The following is a 24,271-nucleotide window of genomic DNA, read 5'->3' as shown; positions in this document are numbered from 1 at the left end:
TTCTCTTAAAACTTGCAATGATTATTCTTGGGAGATGTGATAGGCTCGCTATGCCGATGGTCGAAATTTCACTTCCGGGATTCCGTAACGTTGGAAAGCAAAGGATTACAGACCAGGACCTCAAGGGTGCATTGCAATACTTAAAGTGAACTGCACCCCTTCAGAAAAAGCAGGTACTGTACTCTATATTTATTCGTTACTATTATATTCGTTATTTCACTTGGAGGAATAGTTGTACTTGTGTCAGTTTTGCACGTGTCCGTACTGGAGCCTTCTCGTTTGATAACATGTTTGGCATGGAAAGGCGGTCATTGTTTGAGCTAGCCATTGTAGCCGAGGTTGAAATTTAGTTTTGTCACTCGTGCCTATATGTGTATTGTATACGATACTCGAATCCTTGCTACATGAGGCCGGGGATTGTAATGATCAAAACATTAAGAAGATAGAAAGAAATCTTGGTTCTTTGGGTACTTAATGTGTTTTTTTTTCCCTGTCATTCTCATTGTATAAGTTCTCTACCTTTCTGTCAACAGTGATGACGTCAGACGTCTTGCAAGTACTACGGGGGGTAAATAAAGTGGGATGTGCCTTGATCACCAACCAGGGGGAACACCTAAGATTAATGGCATGCAACTCCTCACTCGGAGCTTTGCTTAAAGTTGCTCAGGATGTGGCCGAAGGTCTGGTGGGCACCTTCATGCGTGGCAATAACACCGTAAGAATACTTATACTGTATTTCCCTTCTACAATTGTCAATATTTTAATGACTATACTTGTATATGAGAGAGAAAAAAGTGTATTTAAAATAATTTTCATTGCTAAAAGGGCATTTTATGAAGTGTTGACTTTTTAATTGTTTCTAGATAGGTCTATGGAGTACCTGCCCACCCATATTTTGGCTACTTACAACTCCGTAGAATGACTCTCTAACACGGGCTAGATACAAAAATCTATTTTTTTCTTAAAAAAAAAAAACACATACATTTTGTCATGAGTGTCCAGATAAAGGCCCCTTTGACAATTACTTCTGTTTGACCCAGTTTTATATCTGCTTTGTCCATATTTGGCTAAGACCGCCCCCTTTCTTCTGATCGGTTGCCTCCATGGAGAAGAGGCACTTGTGAGAGCACATGTGTTTATGTTGACTGCACTGGCTCAGGAACAGAGGTAGCCAGAGATCTTTGCTAGTGACGTAGCTTAAATTGAGTGAGCTAGTTCCAGTCCACTGAGCAGGAAAACACCTGGAACACAGGAATTCATGGGCAATTTTAAATCACATTTTAAATATTTACTGAGACACCACAGAGACAGTATTATATCCCAAATACTAGTTGGTCTAATAAAGTAAGGCAACTTTAAATAACCAAGTCATATTTTTTGCTTTCTGCCTGTTTCTGAAACTGTCTAAGAGCTGTAACAGTGGGGCAGAATTAATTTTAAAGTGTTGTGCTTATTCTTCTTCTTCTTCTTTTCCTTTCGGCTTGTCCCGTTAGGGGTCGCCACAGCGTGTCATCTTTTGCCATCTTAGCCTATCTCCTGCATCTTCCTCTCTAACCCCAACTGCCCTCATGTCTTCCCTCACCACATCCATAAACCTTCTCTTTGGTCTTCCTCTCGCTCTTTTGCCTGGGAGCTCCATCCTCAGCATCCTTCTACCAATATACTCACTCTCTCGCCTCTGAACATGTCCAAACCATCGAAGTCTGCTCTCTCGAATCTTGTCTCCAAAACATCCAGCTTTGGCTGTCCCTCGAATGAGCTCATTTCTAATCCTATCCAACCTGGTCACTCCGAGCGAGAACCTCAACATCTTCATTTCTGCCACCTCCAGTTCAGATTCCTGTTGTTTCTTCAGTGCCACTGTCTCTAATCCGTACATCATGGCCGGCCTCACCACTGTTTTGTAAACTTTGCCCTTCATCCTAGCAGACACTCTTCTGTCACATAACACACCAGACACCTTTCGCCAGCTGTTCCAACCTGCTTGGACCCGTTTCTTCACTTCCTGACCACACTCTCCATTGCTCTGTATTGTTGACCCCAAGTATTTGAAGTCATCCACCCTCGCTATCTCTTCTCCCTGTAGCCTCACTCTTCCCCCTCTACTTTTCTCATTCACGCACATATATTCTGTTTTACTTCGGCTAATCTTCATTCCTTTCCTTTCCAGTGCATGTCTCCATCTTTCCAATTGTTCCTCTGCATCCTCCCTGTTTTTACTGCATATCACAATATCATCTGCGAACATCATGGTCCAAGGGGATTCCAGTCTAACCTCATCTGTCAGCCTATCCATTACCACTGCAAACAGGAAGGGGCTCAGAGCTGATCCCTGATGCAGTCCCACCTCCACCTTAAATTCCTCTGTCACACCTAAGGCACACCTCACCATTGTTCTGCTGCCATCATACATGTCCTGTACTATTTTAACATACTTCTCTGCCACACCAGACTTACGCATGCAGTACCACAGTTCCTCTCTTGGTACTCTGTCATAGGCTTTCTCTAGATCCACAAAGACACAATGTAGCTCCTTCTGACCTTCTCTGTACTTTTCAGTTACTATCCTCAAGGCAAATAATGCATCTGTGGTACTCTTTCTAGGCATGAAACCATACTGTTGCTCGCAGATACTTACTTCTGTCAGAGTCTAGCCTCCACTACTCTTCCCATAACTTCATTGTGTGGCTCATCAACTTTATTCCTCTATAGTTCCCACAGCTCTGAACATCCCCTTTGTTCTTAAAAATGGGAACTAGAACACTTTTCCTCCATTCTTCAGGCATCTTTTCGCCCGCTAGTATTCTGTTGAATAAGTTGGTCAAAAACTCCACAGCCATCTCTCCAAATTGCTTCCATACCTCTACCGGTATGTCATCAGGACCAACTGCCTTCCCATTTTTCATCCTTTGTAATGCCTTTCTGACTTCCCCCTTAGTAATCATTTCCACTTCCTGGTCCTTCACTCTTGCCTCTTCAACTCTTCCTTCTCTCTCATTTTCTTCATTCATCAACTTCTCAAAGTATTCTTTCCATCTATTTAGCACACTACCGGCACCAGTCAACACATTTCCATCTCTATCCTTAATCACCCTAACCTTCTGCACATCCTTCCCATCTCTATCCCTCTGTCTGGCCAACCTGTAGAGATCCTTTTCTCCTTCTTTCGTGTCCAACCTGGTGTACATGTCTTCATATGCCTCTTGTTTAGCCTTTGCCACCTCTACCTTTGCCCTACGTCGCATCTCGATGTACTCCTTTCGCCTCTCCTCAGTCCTCTCAGTATCCCACTTCTTCTTCGCTAATCTCTTTCCTTGTATGACTCCCTGTATTATGGGGTTCCACCACCAAGTCTCCTTCTCCCCTTTCCTACCAGATGACACACCAAGTACTCTCCTGCCTGTCTCTCTGATCACCTTGGCTGTCGTCGTCCAGTCTTCCGGGAGCTTCGGTTGTCCATCGAGAGCCTGTCTCACCTCTTTCCGGAAGGCCGCACAACATTCTTCCTTTCTCAGCTTCCACCACATGGTTCTCTGCTCTACCTTTGTCTTCTTAATCTTCCTACCCACCACCAGAATCATCCTACACACTACCATCCTATGCTGTCGAGCTACACTCTCCCCTACCACTACTTTACAGTCAGTAACCTCCTTCAGATTACATCGTCTGCACAAAATATAATCTACCTGCGTGGTTCTACCGCCGCTCTTGTAGGTCACTATATGTTTCTCCCTCTTTGGAAATAAGTGTTCACTACAGCCATCTCCATCCTTTTTGCAAAGTCCACCACCATCTGCCCTTCAAAGTTCCTTTCATGGATGCCGTACTTACCCATCACTTCTTCATCGCCCCTGTTTCCTTTACCAATATGTCCATTACAATCTGCACCAATCACAACTCTCTCGCTGTCTGGGATGCTCAGAACTACTTCATCTAGTTCCTTCCAGAATTTCTCTTTCAACTCTAGATCACATCCTACCTGTGGTGCATAGCCGCTAACCACATTATACATAACACCCTCAATTTCAAATTTTAGTCTCATCACTCGATCTGATACTCTTTTCACCTCCAAGACATTCTTAGCCAGCTCTTCCTTTAAAATCACCCCTACTCCATTTCTCTTCTCATCTACTCTGTGGTAGAATAATTTAAACCCTGCTCCTAAACGTCTAGCCTTACTACCTTTCCACCTGCTCTCTTGGATGCACAGAATATCAACCTTTCTCCTAATCATCATGTCAACCAACTCCTGAGCTTTTCCTGTCATAGTCCCAACATTCAAAGTCCCTACACTCAGTTGTAGGTTCTGTGCATTCCTCTTTTTCTTCTGACGCTGGATCCGGTTTCCTCCTCTTCTTTGTCTTCGACCCACAGTAGCTGAATTTCCACCGACGCCCTGCAGGTTAGCAGTGCCGGGGGCGGGCGTTGTTAACCCGAGCCACGACCGATCCGGTATGGGATTCTTTAGATGAACGCTCATATTTGTTTGGCACAGTTTTTACGCCGGATGCCCTTCCTGACGCAACCCTCTGCATTTATCCGGGCTTGGGACCGGCCTACAGATTGCACTGGTTTGTGCCCCCATAGGGCTGCATTAAAGTGTTGTGCTTATTAATGTACTTAATAATGGCCCCACATTGAGTTTCTCCACCCATGATACAATGAAGCAAAATAGTATTCACCCCCTTCCTGATTTCTGTTTTTTTTTTTTTTGTTGTTGTTGTTGCATATCACACAGCAAGGTTTCACATCCATTCATAAATTTTCTTAGCCGCTTATCCTCACAAGGGTTGAGGGAGTGCTGGAGACTATCCCAGCTGTCATCAGGCAGGAGGCAGGGTATACCTTGAACTGGTTTTCCAGCCAACCCTAGGGCACATGGAGACAGACAACAGTTGCACTCACGATCACACCTATGGGCAATTTTAAGTCTTTAATTAACATACCATGCATGTTTTTGGGATGTGGGAAGAAACCGGAGTGCCTGGAGAAAACCTACGCAGGCACAGGGAGAACATGGAAACTCCACATGGACAGGGTCGGGGTTGAACCCTGGACCTCAGAACTGTGAGGCCAAGCCTTTACAGCTGTGCCACCGTGCCACCAGGTTTAAAATCACCAAACCAATTTTAATATCACTCAGAGACAACCCAAGCAAATACAAAATGTAGTTTTCAAATGACAATTCAATTTATTAAGGCACCAAAAAAATCCAAACCTTTCCAACCTTCTGTGAGAAAAGTTAATTTCCCCCTGAACTGAAAACGGGTTGTGCCACCCTTGGCAGCAATAACTGAAATCAAGCATTTGCGATAGACGATGATGAGTCTTTCATGTCGCTCTAGAGGAATTTTGTCCTACTCATCTTTGCACAATTGTTTCAACTCTGCCATATTGGAGGGTTTTCTCGCATGAACTGCCCGTTTAAGGTCACACCACAGCATCTCAATTGGATTTAAATCTGAACATTGGCTTCGCTACTCCATTTTTTTTTTTTTTTTTTTTTTTTTTTGGGAGCCATTCAGAGGTGGACTTGCCGGTGTGCTACAGAGAGTTGTCCTGCTGCATGAGCCAAGAGCCCTTGAGTTTGAGGGCATGGGATGATGGTCAGATGTTCTCTTTCAGGATTTTCAGGTCCACAGCAGAATTCATTGTCCCATCTCTACAAGCAAGTTGTCCCAGTCCTGAGGTAGCAAAGCAGCTCCAGAACATCACACTACCAACATCATGCTTCACTGTTGGCCTAATGTTCTTTCTGTCAAATCAAGTCTTGAGGCTCATTAAGATGTTTTTTTTTTGGAAATGTGAGACGAGCCTTTGTAGTCTTTGCTGACAGCAGGGGTTTTCGCCTGGGAACTTTCCCATGGATGCCATTTTTGGCCAGTGTCTTTCTTATGGTAGAGTCATGAACATTGACCTCAACTGAGGCCAGCGAGGCCTGCAGGTCTTTAAATGTTGTACAAGGTTCTTTTGTGACCTCCTGGATGAGTTGCTGTGGCACTGTTGGAGTGATTTTAGTTGGCCGTCCACTCCTGGAAAGGTTTTTCACTGTTCTCAGTTTTCTCCATTTATGGATAATGGCTCTGACAGTGGTTCACTGGAGCCTCAAAGCCTTGGAAATGGCTATGTAACTTTCTCGGACTGACGGATTTATATCACCTTTTTTTGTCATTTCTTTGGATTGTGCCATGATGCATTGGTTCCTTAGATCTTGTTGTCTAATTCACGTTCTCTGACAGATTTTTATTAAGTTATTTATTGATTCAACAAGTATGGTGGTAATCAAGTTTGGGTGTGGCTTGTGAAATTTAATTTACCTTTCCCAAATTTTTGGTTAGTCACAGTAACTTTAGTGATTTAACAAGGGGGGCATTTACATTTTCACATTGAACCAGATTGGTTTGTAACACCCCTCCCCACCCCACCCCATGCTAAATAAAATCACAATTTAAAAACTGCATTTTGTATTTCCTTCGGTTGTCTCCCAGTAATATATATGTGATAGATATGTAAAAACAAAAATAGAAATCAGGAAGGGGGAAAATAATTTTTAACAGCGCTGTATGAACAGCTAGACTGGGCGCAGCTGCACCGTACCTCAAAACTAACTAATTTCATCTGTCAATCCATTTTACATACCATGTATCCTCACAAGGCTACCAGGCGTGCTGGAGCCTTTCCCAGGTAACTCTGAGTTAGAGGCAGGGTACACCCTGAGCTGGTTGTCAGCCAATCACAGGGCACATATGTACAACTATTCGCACTCCCATTCACACCAATGGGCAATTTAGAGATTTAAATTAATCTACCACACGTTTTTGGGATGTGAGAGGGAACTGGAGTACCCAGAGAAAACCCACACAGGCATGGGGAGGACATTCTAATTTTACACAAGCAAGGGCATATTTAAACCTGGGTCTTCAGAACTTTTAGGTAGACATGCTATCCAGATGCCTACTTTGCCGTTTCAGGCTGATATCAGTTTGCTTGCACATTGCGGCATAATAATGAACCTCTGTCACAGTTGCGTGTTATTAAGACACCTGGAAATTGTTTTAAATTAGGAAATAAAAAAAGATATAAAAAGGTATTTGAAAAGAACTACTGGTAAATCAAATTATGTGGATGAATTGTTGATGGGCGGCATAGTGGATCAGCTGTAAAAATGTTGGCCTCGCAGTTCTGAGGTCCAGGCTTTGATCCCGGCCCCGCCTGTGTGGAGTTTGCATGTTCTCCCCGTGCCTGCGTGGGTTTTCTCAGGGCACTCTGGTTTGCTCCCACATCCCAAAACATGAACAGGTGTGATTGTGACTGCTGCTGTTTATCTCGATGTGCCCTGCGATTGGTTGGCAACGAGTTCAGGGTGTAGCCCGCCTCCTGCCCGTTGACAGCTAGGATAGACTCCAGCACTCCCGCGACCCTTGTGAGGATAAGCGGCTAAAAATGGATGCATTGATGGATGGATTGTAGATATAGTTTTGTAGCTTAATTACATTTCTAACCATGTCCTCCTCAGCAACAGTCAGCCAAGGAGGATGTCTTTCCTGACATGGAAGGCTGGGAAAATGTGGACCCTGATGAAGCTACCAAATGGGCTATGGGCTCAGAGTTCCCTCCAGATATTAAAGACAAAACACAGAGGGATGACAGTGTTTCAGGTATTTTCTGTTTGGTTGAACGAATAGGTGGCTGACTCATTTGATTTTGATTGACCGATTTAGACGCTCGATGTATATAATGCCTGCACCTCACCCTGCCTGTGCTTAATCCATCCGTCCTCTATAATAGGAAAACATCCTGGCCTAGGGGAGGCTTCGGCGGGTCCAATTTGGTCAGACCAGAACACCCGCTTCCTCCACACGACACTTGCCTCGCGCAGATTCTATCACCAGACCAGATGTGTCCATGATACGGTGGTGACCAGACTCACACCAGAAGATATCAAGAAGGCCAGAGAAGCCAAGCAGGGCTTGGTTAAACCTGCTCGACAGAGGGTGGGTTAGGATACTTACTACACTCTAGATTTAAGGGTTATTGAGGTTCATGTTTTTTAAATGAATGCGTTATTTTCCCACTGACCATCCAGAACAAATCCATAGGTAAGTAAATACCCTGACTACTGTAATCGTTCACTGTTATCTTTGGGGTTTTTAGGTGCTACAAATGCTTGTATTGTTTCCTTATTTGTAAACACTTACATATCTTATTATTTGGTTTCCTGTTATTACATTTATTGGTCATGATTCTAAATATTTTTTTCAGAAGAGGCACTATAATTAACATTCTGTATAATGTTCTTGTAACAATGTGGTTTACACTATATTGGGCTTTGCCTGCCTTTAGCTTAATGACCGTGCCAGAGAGAGGAAGGTGCCTGCAACAAGAATCAGCAGACTGGTCAATTTTGGAGGTAAAAGAAATACATCTTTTGTCTGTACTTGTGAAATTTGACAATCCACGCATCATCAAACAGATCTCTGCCACAGGACTGGCAGTGGGTCTGGGGATTGGTGCCATTGCAGAAGTAGCAAAGCAGTCACTGGGAGGGAAACAAAAAGGTAATTTCAGTCTGTCCTAGCATGCCGTGAAAATGGCTTTTAGGGCAGCAGAAAGGTACCGATAAGTTGCCTGGAGACAGGTTTAACATTTACATTAAATCATTAAACCTTGCAAAGTGTGTTTAATGTTTCATTGGCCTACTTTTTTTGTAGATATGAATGCCTTGCTCGACTCCCCCCTCCTGTCAGAAGCCAATGCGGAGAGAATTGTCAACACACTCTGTAAAGTTCGTGGAGCTGCACTTAAGATAGGACAGATGCTAAGCATACAAGGTACATACCACAATTGTGTAATCACTTGTTAGTGGTGATTAATACTTTAAAACAAGTGAGTGTTCACATACCTATCAAGAGGCTTTGCATATTTTTCACTCCCCAGACAACTCCTTCATCAACCCCCAGCTACAAAAGATCTTTGAGAGGGTCCGGCAGAGTGCAGACTTCATGCCAACCTGGCAGATGAATGTAAGCAAGAATGCAGCCAAATTTTGAACTGTCAACATCTTTGTTGCACAGGCATACAGTGTATCTCAGTCACTATTTGACGGACGCTTACGCGTCCGCGTACCATCGTACTCCCAAATCTGCACAGTCACGCATAAAATTTGTTACGAGTAGAAATACATAGATATTGAAAGATGTCGCTTATTTTGTGTAGTCTGACCAATATTCCCTCTTAAGTTGCGCAATTGCACACATGAAAACCGATCCAGCGCAGTGAATCACAGCCTGACGTTTTGTTTTTTTTTTAAACACAGACGCACACAGACTTTAACAATGAGGTCCTTCTCAGCCTACTTCTACTTTCTAGTTTACCTGACACTGCTCCCTTTCCCTCTTAAAGGGGTATACTCATAATTACAAACACAACACACACAGGCAACTTTATATCTACGGGCATGGCTGGTGGACTACACCCGTAACTTTATATCTGTGGGCATGACTGACTCGGTATATTTTTCATATATGAGTGACTTGGGGAGTGCTTAATCCAACTGTTACACTTCGGAATTAAAACGTCATTGAATTGTACTTGGGCACAACATATTGTGGGTCATGCAAGAAAACCCCAAATCATGAATGTCAGAAAAGGGCTGCATATCTTGAACAATAAATGCTCCCACGGCACATATTATTTTATCAAGTTTACCTCAAGTAGCATGTTAGGTGTGTTAAAAAGCATTTTCAATAGACACTTGTTTTTTTGCTGGTGTTATCATTTCAAGTCACTCGACTGTTGTGTGTCCAGGAAGAATGATATCAGGATGTAAACACAATTGGGAGATGCTCGATCACATTGCTTGTCTGCCAACAGTGTTTCTGCCCACGTCATCGGGTTCAATGTTAAAACCAAAATTAATCCACACTGGAGATTTGACTGAAGATGGTGCTCGTTTATCTCTCAAATCCTGCGCTCGTGCCACTGGTTTTATTTTTAATGCATTTGTGAGCTGCACTTTAAAGTCACAACTGTGCGTTGGTAAATGCGCATCAGGCACATGTGTAGAGCGTTAATGCAAAGTGAATTGCAAAACTGAAAAACGTCAGCCCATAAGAGTGAAACAGGGTGCAGCTGAACATAGTTTTGAACTTCATTACAAAAGCCATTAATACCTATGTATTGTACATGTTATTTCTTAGATATTGTTATTTCCTTGTTCACCATACTTTTAGAATGCATTAGAGAAAGAGTTGGGTCCAGGTTGGAGAGAGAAACTGTCATCCTTTGAGGATAAACCCTTTGCCGCTGCTTCCATTGGCCAGGTCCATCATGGGGTTTTAAAAGATGGCAGAGAAATTGCAATGAAAATACAGGTAGGTTTAAAATGTTATGACGCAGCCTCTGACTTTCTCAATCACCGCAGATCTTCTTTTTGCTTTTTTCGTAGTACCCCGGGGTGGCAGAAAGTATCCATAGTGACATTAACAACCTCATGTCAGTGCTGAAATTGAGTGTGGTTCTACCCGAAGGTAACACATGTTTTTCCCGTTTATAGTTTATTTTCCGACTGGCTAAGTGCCTCAATCTTTTAATGTAAAATACAGTATATCATATTTATTTATTAAACTGCGAGTGGACTGTGGTCTGTAGTAGTGATATCTCGATCATAGTTTTCTGAGTCTGCATCTGAGTCATTTGATTTTTAGTATCTGACTAAATTCAGTGGCAAAGTGATGCCTCCGCAATCGATTGAAAAGAAAAAAAAAAAGGGAGCAAGTCCAAATAGTTCTTCGAAATTTGAATCTAGGTGTACCAAGATACCTTTTTGTATGGCTTTAACTAAGTGCGGCAGTCGTTCGAACCAAGTAAACAAATAAAATCTTTTTGATGCATATCAGTTGTGCTACACAAAATAATGATGCAAAGAAATTGCATTTAAATACCCCATCTTAAATAAACCAGAAATGCAGTGCAGTAAGTACACTGAACAAAAATATAAACGATATATATGATGAGAACACTTGGGTTTTTGCTCCTGTTTTACATGAGCTCGACTCATCTTGGGCTTTATCCACATGCACTAAAGACCATTTCCCTCAAAAATTGTTCACTAATATGTGTTAGTGAGCATTTTTCTTTGTTGAGATAATCCATCCTACTTCACAGGTGTGGCATATCAAGATGCTGATTAGGCAGCCTTATTATTGCACAGGTGTGCCTTAGGCTGGCCACAATAAAAGGCAACTCTAAAATGTGCAGTGCAATGGGGGTCTGAAAACCAGTGAGTATATGGTGTGACCACCGTTAGCCTCACGCATTGCAACAGATCTCCTTACTATACAGTTGATCAGGTTGATTCAGGCTTTGGAATGTTGGTCCACTCCTCTTCAATGACTATGCAAAGTTGTTGGATATTGGCAGGAACTCGAACATGCTGTCCAACACATCCAGAGCATCACAAACGTGCTCAATGGATGACATGTCTGGGGGAGTGTTTTGGCCATGGAAGAACTAGGATGTTTTCAGCTTCCAGGAACTGTGTACAGATCCTTGCAACATGAGGTGATGGTCGTGGATGACTGACACAGCGATGCACCTTAGGATCTCGTCTTGGTATCTCTGTGCATTCAAAAAGCTATCAATAAAATGCACATGTTCAGTGTCCACAATTTATGCCTGCCCATAGCATAACCCCACTGCCAATATGGGCTGATAGATCACCAATGTAGGGATCAGAAAAACTCTCACCCGCACAACGCCACACACGCTGTCTGCCATCTGTCCAAACAGTGAAAACCGGGATTTATCAATTAAGAGAACACCCACTCAATGTGCCGGGCACCATCAATTGTGGGCATTTTCCCACTCAAGTCGGTTATGACAACAAACTACAGTTAGGTCGTCCAGACTGTGATGGTCCAGAAATTCTTTGGTTATCCAAACTGATTGTTGCAACAGCTGTCTGGCTAGCTGGTTTCAGACAATCTTGGAGGTGAACATGCTGGATAAAAAAAATTAAAATGTGGACTCATCAGACCACAGAACAGTTTTCCACTTTGGATCAGTCGATTTTAGATCAACTTGGGCTCAGAGAAGCCGGCAGCGTTTCAGGGAGTTGTGAATAAATGGCTTTTGCTTTGCGTAGAAGAGGTTTAACTTCCACTTAAGGATTTAGCGCCGAACTGTATTTACTGATACTTGTTTTCAGAAGTGTTCCTGAGCCCATGTGGGGATTTCCTTTACTGCCTGAGGGATCGAAGGTTATGGGTATTCAATGCTGGTTTGCTGTCTTGCCGCTGACATGCTGTGATTTCTCCAGATTCTCTGAACCTTTTGACGATATTATGGACAGTAGTTGTTGAAATTCCTAAATTCCTTGCAATTATAGGTTGAGGAACATTGTCCCTAAACTGTTCAACAATTTTCTCATGCATTTGTTAACAAAGAGGTAAACCTCGCCCCATCTGTGCTTGTGAATGACTGAGCAATTCAGGGAAGCTCCTCTTATATGCCATCATGGCACCAACCTGTTCCCAATTAGCCTGTTCACCTGTGGGATGTTCCAAACAGGTGTTGGATGAGCATTCCTAAACTTTATCAGTCTTTTTTTGTCACCTGTTCCAGCTTTTTGGGAACATTTTGCAGCCATAAAATTGTAAGTTAATGATTATTTGCTAAAAACAGTAAAGTGTATCAGTTTAAACATTAAATTATCTTGTCTTTATAGTGTATTCATACTGGCATGCCTGGTAGTAGAGACACATTTGATACACTATACTTTGTCTTTTCTTTTGTCTACTAAACAACTCATCCATCCATCCATCTATTATCTGAGCCACTTATCCCCACAAGGGTTGCAGGATATTGACTAACCCTGGAATGATAAGTTTTGGTTCTTTTATCAACAAAATAGGTGCTGTACAACAAATCTTAAAAATTTGCTCTAGTGTGGATTTTTTTTCTGCCTTTTGTCTTTTTCACAACACCATATAAACCCAAAATGTTAAGAAAATCAAAAAAAGATCTTTTTCACACCATATTGATCCGTTGAAAATTACATGATTGGGCAATTTTCCACTGAATTATTACAACGCATGTGTACTGTACAGTCAAACAAGTTTCTGAACATATGTAGTTTATACCACAGGGTGGTGCTACGGTTGCAAATCCAATGCCTAGACCAGTGGTTTTCAAACTTTTTAAAGGCCCCTGACCCCTTTTGGGAGGTTAACTTTTTACTGTTCCCTCCGAGCTTCACGTATGCCCAATTGCGCATTGCTGATGTGGTCTCTGGGCACATAAAAATAAAACTTCAACCTGAATTGAAAGTACAACATACAATTACAGAGTGTCCCAAAAGTCTCCATAGATGGGGAAAAATAAATGTTTCTTGATTTGACAGAGAGCATTTTAATTAATATAATATGCTCTGTTGCTTCTATAATATGCTGACTGTACGTATTCAACCATATCTTGCTCGATCAATCATCATTTTACTTGATAAGTTTTGCCACAGTGTCGTGTGTGATACTCGTCCCATGTTTTTTGTTAAATGCGCTTGTAACCTTATGACTGCTTGCTAAACCGGCCATCAGGATGATTTCATTTTGTTGCTCTTTATTCAAATGCATTCTTTGGATTATCTGAAATATAAAGTAATACATGTTAGAACCATATATGTGTGAAATGTATTATGTCTCTTATGTCTGGAGACTTATGGGACACCCTGTATTTAGTTTGTCCCACTTTGTAATCTGATTCAATGAGTGAGGGGTGACTGGCTGCTACATCCAAAGATGCAATTCACATACCTACTGACACAGCCCGTCTACCAGTTTAGTTAGCAAAGCAGTCTGAGCAACATAGAGCAAAGACAAGCTCATCATGCTGCTTATGTTTCTTCTTCTTCTTTTCCTTTCAGCTTAATCTTGATAATAATGGCAAAAGTAAAAAAAGAAATGCTATGTTAAAATGTAATGACCCCCAGAGTAAGTGCAAATAGAAGAAAAAGCAGTGAAACTGGATGAAATTTTCAAGCAAGAGCGAGTCTGGTCTGAAAAATGTTGCGAAGCCAAAATAGAACGAGAGTTTTCAGAAGGAAATGTGTGGACAGAATGGAACCTGGACTACCTCATGCTTCACGTTCAGCACAAATCATTGATAGCAGATAGAATTGTACGGAGATGTAAGATGGGGATTGAGATCGGTACTTTATTGGGGGAGTACGCCTCAGAGGGTGAGTAAAGAATGAGCTGACACTGGTAAACAAATCAACCCGGAGCAAGTTAAAACTCAGACCTGTGAGGCAGACGGTCTAACCAGTCGTTCCACTGTGCCACCCGTTTGCAAACACAAATAATTTTTTTCTTGAGAAAAGTGTTCTGATGGCACTATAAAGGCTGTAATATGATTCTTTTTATAAGCCATGTAACTTCAAAGGATGACAAAAACCTGACCAAAGTGCACATCTGATGTTGCTCACAGTGGTGAAAGGATCGCTCAGGATCTTGGTGTGTATTCTTAGACACAAAAAAAAATTGAGAACATTGGGGGTCGCACTGACAGTTTAAAAACAGGTGGAGGGAGGCTGCCCCCCGCGTCATGACACCATGCCCACTACCCCCTCACTTTGAAAACCACTGGCCTCGACATTATTGTCACATACCTGTTAAGAAGTAATTGTTAAACAGATATTCATTTTTAAAAAACAGGAATGTGGGTACTATTGTTGAATAAGCCCCAGATTGCATCTTCATTCATAGTGTTGCATGGTTTGTTTAGTTACAGAAACTGCAAGGTTGCCTTTCAAGACAACCATGACAACTTTTCTTTGCTTTCCAATCCTTAGTTTTGCACATATTTCTTCTCTTCCAGGCCTCTTTGCAGACAGCAGCTTGGAGGTTCTTCAGAGAGAATTGGCATGGGAGTGTGACTATGAGAGGGAAGCTGAGTGTGCCAAGAAATTCCGGTAAATTTGTGCATTTGTTTCCACTGAAGTCCAATCTCTGTTCCTAATTTGTAAAGATATTGAGTAAAAACCAAAATGGATTAAAATGCGCATGTAATTTGTTCAAGGTGTCACTTCTTGACTTTGCGACATAACAGCATGAGTACTTATGAAGAAAATAAAAACATGCGTCTTGCAAGTTGAATGTTGTGGGTCCAATGCTGAGCCCATGTGATTAACTCAATGTGTCATTGAGCAAGATACAGAACTTTCAATTGGAGGACAGGAGGATGCAGAAAATGCAACATCACTGATTTCAGAAGAATGCACTTAGTTTTGGTGCAAATCTGAACAAAGGTGCAGACTATGGAATTCATTCTCCCTTACTGATTTCCCGCTAACCCAAGTGGGGCTGTTATGTATCAAATTCTTTAAAATAAAAAAAAAAACTTGGCAATGCACATTACTGCCATAATTTTTCATACACCAGACTCAGGAGTCAGTTTATAATTGCTCTTTTCTGTCAGTGTCAGTGTCATTCTTTTTGTCATAATGTTGATATTTGTATTTATGGCCTCCAGATCACTGTTAGAGGGAGACCCGTTTTTCCAGGTGCCCGAGGTGATCGATGAATTATCAACACGCAGAGTGTTGGCGATGGAGCTGGTGCAGGGGGTTCCGCTAGACTGCTGTGTGGACTTGGACCAGGAGACCAGGAACCAGGTGTGACATATTTTAACCTGTTTTAGATAAAAGGCAGAGAGGCTAATCCTACAAAATTGACTTCTGTTTTTGGTGTCACATTAACATGATCATGATAAAAACCTAACCAGTCGTTCCACTGGTAATTCGTTTAGCATTAGATAGAGCCATCAGACAAAAAAAAGACATCACTCCTGTGGTATTAATTATTAAACACATATGCGTCTCTGCGAATTTCCAGATCTGCTTTAACATCCTCCAGTTGTGCCTCAGGGAGCTTTTTGAATTCAGGTTCATGCAGACAGACCCAAACTGGGCCAACTTCTTTTACAACTCAGAAACAAACAAGGTAAGAAGGCCTAACGTGTCACACACTTACAAAAGGCTGACTTGTATTTAAGTTATGCAATGGATGCAAAAATAATAATAATGTGTATAGGTGGTTCTGTTGGATTTTGGAGCATGCAGAAGTTACCCAGAATCATTTACGAATGACTATATAGAGGTAAGATGGATCCAAATATATAATTGGGTTTCAGTTGAATTGGGTTTAAAATTGTGAGTGTCTTTGTGTGACTACAATTGTCTACAGGTAGTGCACGCCGCTTCTGTAGGTGACCGAGCCACTGTTCTTTCCAAATCCAAAGACTTGAAGTTTCTGACAGGTTTTGAGACCAAGGTAAGATAAAATAACTTTTCAGCTGTTTGTCTCGTTTATTTTTCAGTCTCTTGATGTGGCTATCAACTCTCATATTCCCCAATGTAATCCCATATCTGTTGTTCTGAATTTTTGTGAAAGATCAATCTTCTCAGATGACTGCATCTTAATTCAAGTCCATATTTTCTTTCTGGTGGCCCAAGACTTTTATTGTGAATCATATTTTTGTTTGCCTTGGAGGGGGTGGTGCATTTTAGGATGCAGATAGAATTCATTCTGTCCACATGTTTGCCCCCAGGCCTTCAAAGACGCTCATGTGGAGGCTGTGATGATTCTCGGTGAAGCTTTTGCATCCTCTGAGCCATTCGACTTTGGCACCCAGAGCACTACCCAACGCATCCAGAGCCTTGTCCCTGTCATGCTGCGACACCGCCTCACTCCTCCACCAGAGGAGTCATACTCCCTCCACCGAAAGATGGCCGGCTCCTTCCTCATCTGCTCCAAACTGAAAGCACGCATCCCGTGCAAGGATATGTTTCTGGATGTGTACAACGCCTACAACCAGAGGAGGCAGGCTGAGCAGGCAGCACGGGCAGTCAATGCTTAGACAACTCCCTTGAAATTTCCAGTCCATGAGGCTGGGATTATGTGATGGAGAATTACAATCTCAGTGACTCTGCTGCTGTTCTCTTAGGAGTACTGTATTCAATTTCACTTTATGTCAGTTTGACTGCTAACAGCTCTCTGCATGATGGGATGGTACTAATGTCACTCCATGACTTCTCAAGATTCCGTTCGTGACTGTATGTATGTCCCATCATATTGGAAACAATTACATGACCATAAAAGAGTAAAAAGATAATGTTGGCGTGGTTGCACAGGGGATCCTGTTAGCATAATTTGCCTCACAGTCAAAGGTTCAAATCTAAGATAACTTTGTGTGGAGCTTACATTCTCTTGTTCCTTGTATGGTATTCCTATTTCCCTTCAACATTGCAAGAACATCTTTTTAAAAGAAAACATTTTTTTCTTTTTTTAATGTTTCTTGAAGGGTGATACTTTGCTTTTATTCCTCCAAATTTAAACCTTTTAATAATCCTCCTCCAGGAGCGGTGATTCCATCATTTTTGCTAGGTGTTGTAGTTGTAAACATGATCATGAATAGCCAACCAGTCTACAGTATACTCTACTGCTTACTCTTGCCTGTTGTTGGATGGGATAAACTCTTGTAATTATGAATGGAATAAGTGGTAGAAACTGGCTGGATGGATAATGTTGATTAAACTGGTAATTTAAACCGAGATAGGAATATAAGCATACAAACCTATGTTTATTTGGAAATACCTTTGTCGTTTTTGAATGATTAATTTGTGTATGCCATTAAAATTGGCCTGCTTGTATTTGCAAGTTTGTGACAAAAATGTTTAAAAGATATGTTCTTTAATGCTGTGTTCCCGATGGCCATGGCATTTCCATTTTTCTGGGCCATTTTATACTGTGTATTTACTGTCAGTCTTAAGTTTTCGCATGCTCTGTCACTGGTGGCTGCTGAGTCCTGCAGGCTCAAGGGGGGACCATGGTTCAGCTCATGGTCTACTACGAATTTCAGTACATTGTCTCCTTAGAGTTTCTCACGTTCTGATCTTACATGTTTTTCACATTCTGTCAAGGCTTTCTACTTAAACCTAGACACCTGGAAGCTTTAGAACAAGTTGTGGCCATGGCAGGCTTGAATCAACCTCCTCTGCTCCTCTCGAGTTTGTATTAGACTTGTGATCCCTAACCAGTGTGCTGCGGAAGCACTATCAAATTTCACTTAATTGGTCAAAATATTGATTTGCAAAAAAATCTGTCTTTGTTCATCTATCTATGAAGATGGGCAACAAATACATCCTCTTCTATTAGATGGCAGAAAGTGTATAATTGACTTGTGCATCCACTTTTAGTTTGCGGGTGTGCTGTTATGCAGCTGTAGAGTTTTGGCCTCACAGATCTGAGGACTGGGGTTCAAATCCCAGCCCCACCTGTGTGGGGTTTGCATTTTCACCCCTTGCCTGTGTGGGTTTTCTTCGGGCACTCTGGTTTCCTACCACATCCCAAAACATGCATTCATTGGACACTATAAATTGCTCCTAGTTGTGATTGTGAATGCGACTTGTCTGTCTCCATGTACCCTGCGATTGGCTGGCAACCAGTTCAAGGTGTTCCCTGTACCCCGATGACAGCTGGGATTGGCTTCAGCACTCCCATGAATCTCGTGAGGATAAGTGGCTCAGAAAATTGCTGGTTGGATGGTGTGCTGTGAGATTTTTCAAATGTAGGATATGTGTCTTGACTGAATTAAGGTTGGGAATCCCTGCATTAGACAACATCTCACCAAGGGGGATGGGTATTAGGCCAGTGTGGGATGTTCAGTAAATGTTTGATCATTTTAGTTTTCTGTTTCCTGTACCAAAATGTCAAAAGTCTATTACCATTATTGCCAGAAAATACCAGTGCACTTGGTCCATCACACATACAGACATGCACACACATTCAACATGATGTCTAATAAACAGATATGCCACATTTGGTTTTGTGAAGTAAATTAAACGCATAGCTGAGGGGACTTGTAAATGGTACTGTTGCTACTTTTCCACCTACAACAGATCCTCTCAGACCATGCACACCTAGAATAGAATAGAACACAATGTGCAGTGTCTCACTGGGCCCATAAACCACTGTGCACTGTGATTGCTCCATACAGTTTCGCTCTACTAAATGCCCCCCCCCCCCAAAAAAAAAAAAAAAGGCCAGAACACCCTCTAAATGGGAGAGATTGTGACAAAACCTGAAAGTAGTATGGACAAGCAGGGAAAATGTTATGCTTTCCTTCCCACTAGAGACCTTCAACTTTTGTTGTGCCGTTTTACGAACTGTCATGTTTTATTGTGTTTAATCTGTTTATCCACAGCCCACTAGGTTTTCACCTGTACCGTGACTGTCACGACAGTTTTTTTTGACTGTTCAAACATTTGTCTGGGCAATCATGGCACATCCTATTACCCCGTGTTGTCTCACATCCATTCCGTTTTCTCCATGTTGATCTGAAATGGGTGCATTGCTGCTGGGAACATAGCATAAATGCAGCATAATCTACAAGGCCTTGTGTTGTCATTTTTAATGCAAAGTCAATTAAAGGTTTTCTAAGTCTATAAAAGTGTTGATGTTGAGAAAAAAGTTGGAAGCCATGGTTGTCTTGCTGCATTGATCTGTCCTTTTACATTTAAGATGACTGCGAAATAATCTTTGATTGGATGTGTTTGACTACCATATTCCCCTGATACGGGTACAAATTTGGACACATAACCATCATCTTGGCTAAAGTAATGGTCAATTGAGCCAATGCTAGCAATGGCACCATCTCATAAACCAATTTAGCTTCAAGGTACAGTTGCCTTTTTTTAGTAAAGAGGAAAGTGCTGCCTTCAGTTGCTTATCCATTAGCGTTGTCATTATCCAACAGCTACTCTACAGCTGTTCCATACTCAACAGTACTGCTGAGGTGTTTCCGCAATGAGTCGAATATAATCCATTAAAATCGCAGTTTATTTTTGGTGGCCTTAATGACTATAGCACATGGTAGAGGAAAAAAAGATTCCTTTGTATCCTGTAGTTTGTTGAAATGTGTCTACCTGGTTGGAGTAGCTGATCTTTTTCTTTTCTTTCCTTTTCTTTTTTTGCAGGAGAATTTGATATTCAGATGACTCTTGACTGGTTGAAAAAAACACTACCAGGATTACTTAATTTGTAAAGTGATATATAGAGTAGCTCACATCTACAAACCAATTCTGAGTAGTAGTGACATAGCACCCATTTGACATACATATATTAGTTAAATATGTTAAATGCGGGGCAACATGAACAGTAACTGCTCCAGTTGTCTCATGTTTGAAGGGGCTTTCTCCAGACAGAATGTTTCAGCTCTTTCACGGATGCTCAAGGGGATTTAGATCAGGACTCATTGAAGGCCATTTCAAAATAGTCCAATATTTTGCTCTTTGGCATTCTCGGATGTCATTAGCTGTGTCATGAGTAAGGCTTGGCCACTGCCAAGAGGGCGTGGCCAGGCCACTGCTTTGGGTGGTGTCACCTCTGATGCGTGTCACCGGCCACAGCTATTTCGCATTAGGCACTGTAATTAGAAGGAGTATTTGGAGTTTTTGTATCTGTCATTTGCCAGTTCGTTTTCTTTGTGTCAGTGTGTTGTGTTCACTGCCATTTGGATTCTCCACCACTGAGAATAAGTGTAGTGTTGAGCTATCCTAGTCACAGCGATTCTGTGCCCGTTTGTTAATCCCGTCCTGTTAGGCTCATAAATTTGGCCCATAGTCATCAGACCTTGCTTTAAGTCTTTTGGATCATGCCTAGCCTAGGGTATCTGTACCTCTGTCTTGTTTTGGACTGCTTTTTGGAATCAACCTGTTTCCAAAATAAAACCACATCAAACATTATGTCTCTGCCTTAGAGTCCTGCATCTGGGTCTAGCCCTGTGCCTCGTGGTCCTGACAGAATGAACTGGCCAGAACAGGACCCAGCAGGAAAGGCGAGGCATCGCGGGGCACGTCAACGGGGATGCCACCTGCCGAAAGACCAAGCATCTCCTATTCAGGTGGGCTTCGTCATGCCTTCCTCTCCACCCTTGTCACCTGCACCGCCTGTGTGTCATTACATCCCAACCATGACCCGCTCACCATCACATATTCTTTTGACTCAGATTTTTTGGATTATGAGGAAGACCTAAATTTACCGGACCGGCTGCCTGATTCTGACTCTGACAATGAATGTGAATTTTCTGTCCCGGTGATGAGCCTCGATGAGTTTGTTTCACGCTCCTGCGCCTCCAGCTGCCAAGTACCTTCGCCCTGTGAGTCCAAGTCCTCTTCCTCCAACCCATTTTGGTGAACCCGTTTGGCCATCTATCCGGGTCCTCTGCGTGGCAGCCAGAGTGAGTGTGACTGTTGTCTGTCTCCATGTGCCCTGCGATTGGCTGGGAACCAGCTCAGGGTGTACCCCATCTCCTGCTCGAAGACAGCTGGGATAGGCTCCAGATTTTCCGCAACCCATTTGAGGATAAGAAGGCTAGAAAAGGGATGGACAATATTGTAGTGGTTCACTTGACATGCTTCCATTCAGGCAGTATAGTTTTAATATACATTTAGTGACTGAGTGAGTGAGAATGAGTGGTTGTTTGTTCATAGTCCCTGTGACAAGTGACCAATTCAAGGAATCCTCCACCTTTCAGCCAAGTCAACTTGTCTGGGTCCAGGTGTGTGAAAACCAGCTTAGGTAAAGTGGAGAGACCTCTTACACGTGCTATAACAGGAAAATGCCAAAAGGAGTAAAAGTAAAACTATTCAATACACTCATATGACTGGTCCTGTTGTATGGGGCGCATGGATAAACAATGGAGACAAAAAAAAGAAGATTTTGGAGGCAACACAAATTAGGATGTTAAGAAGAATCAAGTGAGTAACATGTAAGAATAAGGAGAGAAGTGAGCACATCAGGACAGATGTGGGGTGAATAATACCAATGACAAACTGAAAGAGATCAGGATGAGGTGGTATGGATGTGATGACAATGGAAAAAAATGACTTTTAAAGAGTCTATGAATATGCAGTGAGAAGGAACAGGACCAAGAGGAGTGCTAACGAAGAGATGGGAGCAAAATGGACATGAGGATGTGCTTCGTTAGAACCTGACAGCAGAGATGCTCAGAGCAGGAGTTCCTGGAGGTTGAAGACGACGGCAGCCAGCGCTGCAGTTTAGTGGCAAAAGGTGTAACAAGAGAAGATCACCTTTTCCTCAATAAATAGCAAGTGATCACATGCACAGACATGTTTTGGGGCAGATGGCCAGGTGCCCAAGTTAAAAAAAAAAAAAAAAAAGGACAGTCATTGCATTAATTTTTAATAAATGTAAAAAAAACATGTAACTTGAGTATTTATTTATGTCAACACAGTCAGTAACAGAACTATTAATAAAGGTGAAGAAAGGCTACAATATTTTTAAAAACGGTCAACACACCTCCTTGTTCAGAAAGAGAAGGAAGTGGGCTTGAGTTCTCCAAAGACTCAGATTTTAAAATACTTTGGGTGGAATTGATAACATTGATTATTGTTGTTGTTTTTAACAAAATTGGCTGTTGCAAAATGACAGGTGCTTGAACATCACTTAGTGGCAATGTCTGCATGTGCCTGGACCTGTGGATATAGCTGTATATGTACATCCATCCATCCATTTTCTGAGCTGCTTGTCCTCACAGTTTCTCCACGGTGCCGCCCCTGTATACAGTAATAAAAAATCAGTACAAACAAGTCATTTGATCAAACTGATAAATACCTAAATTATGAAAGCATGAACGCATGTACAAAAAAAATTAAGTGGAAAAAATTGATATCTTTAAAACCAAGGGTATGGGGAATTTAGATCTATTGAAAATAGTATATAATTTCAACATATCAACAACTTTGCATCAAAACATCCCAGGGAGGTTACATAAGATAAAAAAGAGAAATGAAACAAATAAAATAAAACAAAAGATAACATGTATCCAAACAATTACGTTGTACAGCTTACAATAATTTTTGGATTTTCCATATTGTTGTTTCGGACAGTTAGAAAAGGGGGAAAAAGCTCCATGTACTTTGGTTTCTTATGGGTACATATAAATGTATAGATATAGAAATTTATTGGAATAACAACCAAGCTGATTAAATACAATTCTGAGCTGGCAGTCTTTTCCTATTCAGTAATGCCAAGTAACACATTCTTCCAAAGTCAGAAGCAGCCGTAATAAATATAATGAATCCGTGAAAAGTTACCACAACAATCTAGTGTAGGGACATATCCTTAATAAATAGACTACCGTTTCTCTTAGCTTTCACCGGTTTTTTCAAAATGGTGGGGGAAATTCTTGAATCATTTTGTAACAAATCTCTTTAGTTTTGTTGGTGAGAAGAAAAAAAAAGTATACGGCAAGAGCCAAACCAGTACATAATGCATGGCAATGTAGGAGGTGTGCGCAGAATTTCTTGCTAAGAAAAAAAAGTAAAGCTTTGATTTCATTGATCTTACACTCTCCATGTATAAGGGAACGTCAAGTAGCGACAAGCCAAAGTGGGTGGCTCACCGCACAGTGGCGCAGTGGAGCGAGGGAAACACGCCCGCCCCTTTTATGCTTTTCGTTCCCCCCGTCCTTTTTTGGAAAACATCAATGGGAAGTGTGCATTTGCATGTCCGGCCGTGCGTGCCAATAGGCGCGCTGGGAATGCAGTCTTAACGGGTGGAGCCGGAGGGGTGCAGCCCAGTAAGTGCACACTTGAACGCTCAGGCAAAGCATCCGAGCGCAGACCGACACCGACTTGAAGCGTGTCGCTCTTGCAGCCTTTTCTACTTCAATGCAGGAGTAAGGCCGTGGTGTTGTTGGAACGCCGCGTGCATGTGTGTGAGCGTGAGATCGTGCAGCCTTGCCCACACCGTCATAGAGCAGTGGGGGAGATCTTTGGTATCTTCGGAAATAGCGCAGAATTTTCATTTTTGACACGTTCTCGCGCTGGATTTACAGAGTGGTGCCGATCATCCGTCCTTCTTCTGGGTGAGTTGTCTGAATACAGTGCGAGCTGGCATCCCTTTGTAGTGCAGTGTAGTACTTTGGACGGTGATATTGCCTGACGACGAAAAGGCTCGGAGCGATATGTAACAACCGAGATTGTCGTGGAGACGAGGAGTGATTAGAATCGGATGGGTGATTAGCATCTTTCCAGTTTGCCTATCAGCTGTGTGAAATGAATAAAACATGATCCTGAATTTGATAACCGATCACGTCTATAATACATGAAAAAGCAAAACAGAACAACAACAGCATAGTGGAACTTTGCTCTGCGCTTTAAACTTAATATGACAAACACTTTGTGTATGGG

General features: G+C 42.0%; 2 protein-coding genes across 5 annotated transcripts in view; both read left to right on the top strand.

Moving 5' to 3' along the window:
* The first annotated feature begins 21 nt into the window (after positions 1–21).
* On the top strand, positions 22–17,707 carry coq8b (coenzyme Q8B). The gene is made up of 16 exons (XM_061826802.1): positions 22–173; positions 534–715; positions 7,517–7,658; positions 7,789–7,994; positions 8,344–8,410; positions 8,487–8,558; positions 8,712–8,831; positions 8,938–9,023; positions 10,233–10,373; positions 10,448–10,529; positions 14,875–14,968; positions 15,529–15,670; positions 15,891–15,998; positions 16,089–16,154; positions 16,242–16,328; positions 16,606–17,707. Exons 2-16 carry the CDS (start codon positions 536–538, stop codon positions 16,912–16,914), a joined length of 1,902 nt encoding a protein of 633 aa, XP_061682786.1. The 5' UTR covers positions 22–173; positions 534–535; the 3' UTR covers positions 16,915–17,707.
* Positions 17,708–23,554: 5,847 nt separating this feature from the next.
* The window catches only part of numbl (NUMB like endocytic adaptor protein), a 76,337-nt gene continuing 75,620 nt past the window's right edge, over positions 23,555–24,271 (top strand). For 3 of the 4 annotated variants that reach the window (XM_061827759.1, XM_061827760.1, XM_061827757.1), the window contains exon 1: positions 23,669–23,946. The gene's annotated coding sequence lies outside the window, so the exon portion shown is untranslated. The other variant, XM_061827758.1, reaches the window with a different exon arrangement.

Source organism: Syngnathoides biaculeatus, chromosome 8 (genome assembly GCF_019802595.1).
Source record: "Syngnathoides biaculeatus isolate LvHL_M chromosome 8, ASM1980259v1, whole genome shotgun sequence".
NCBI classification, from domain to species: Eukaryota; Metazoa; Chordata; class Actinopteri; order Syngnathiformes; family Syngnathidae; genus Syngnathoides; species Syngnathoides biaculeatus.
The sequence above is the reverse complement of the archived record's forward strand: the minus strand, read 5'-3'. Positions and strand labels throughout refer to the sequence as shown.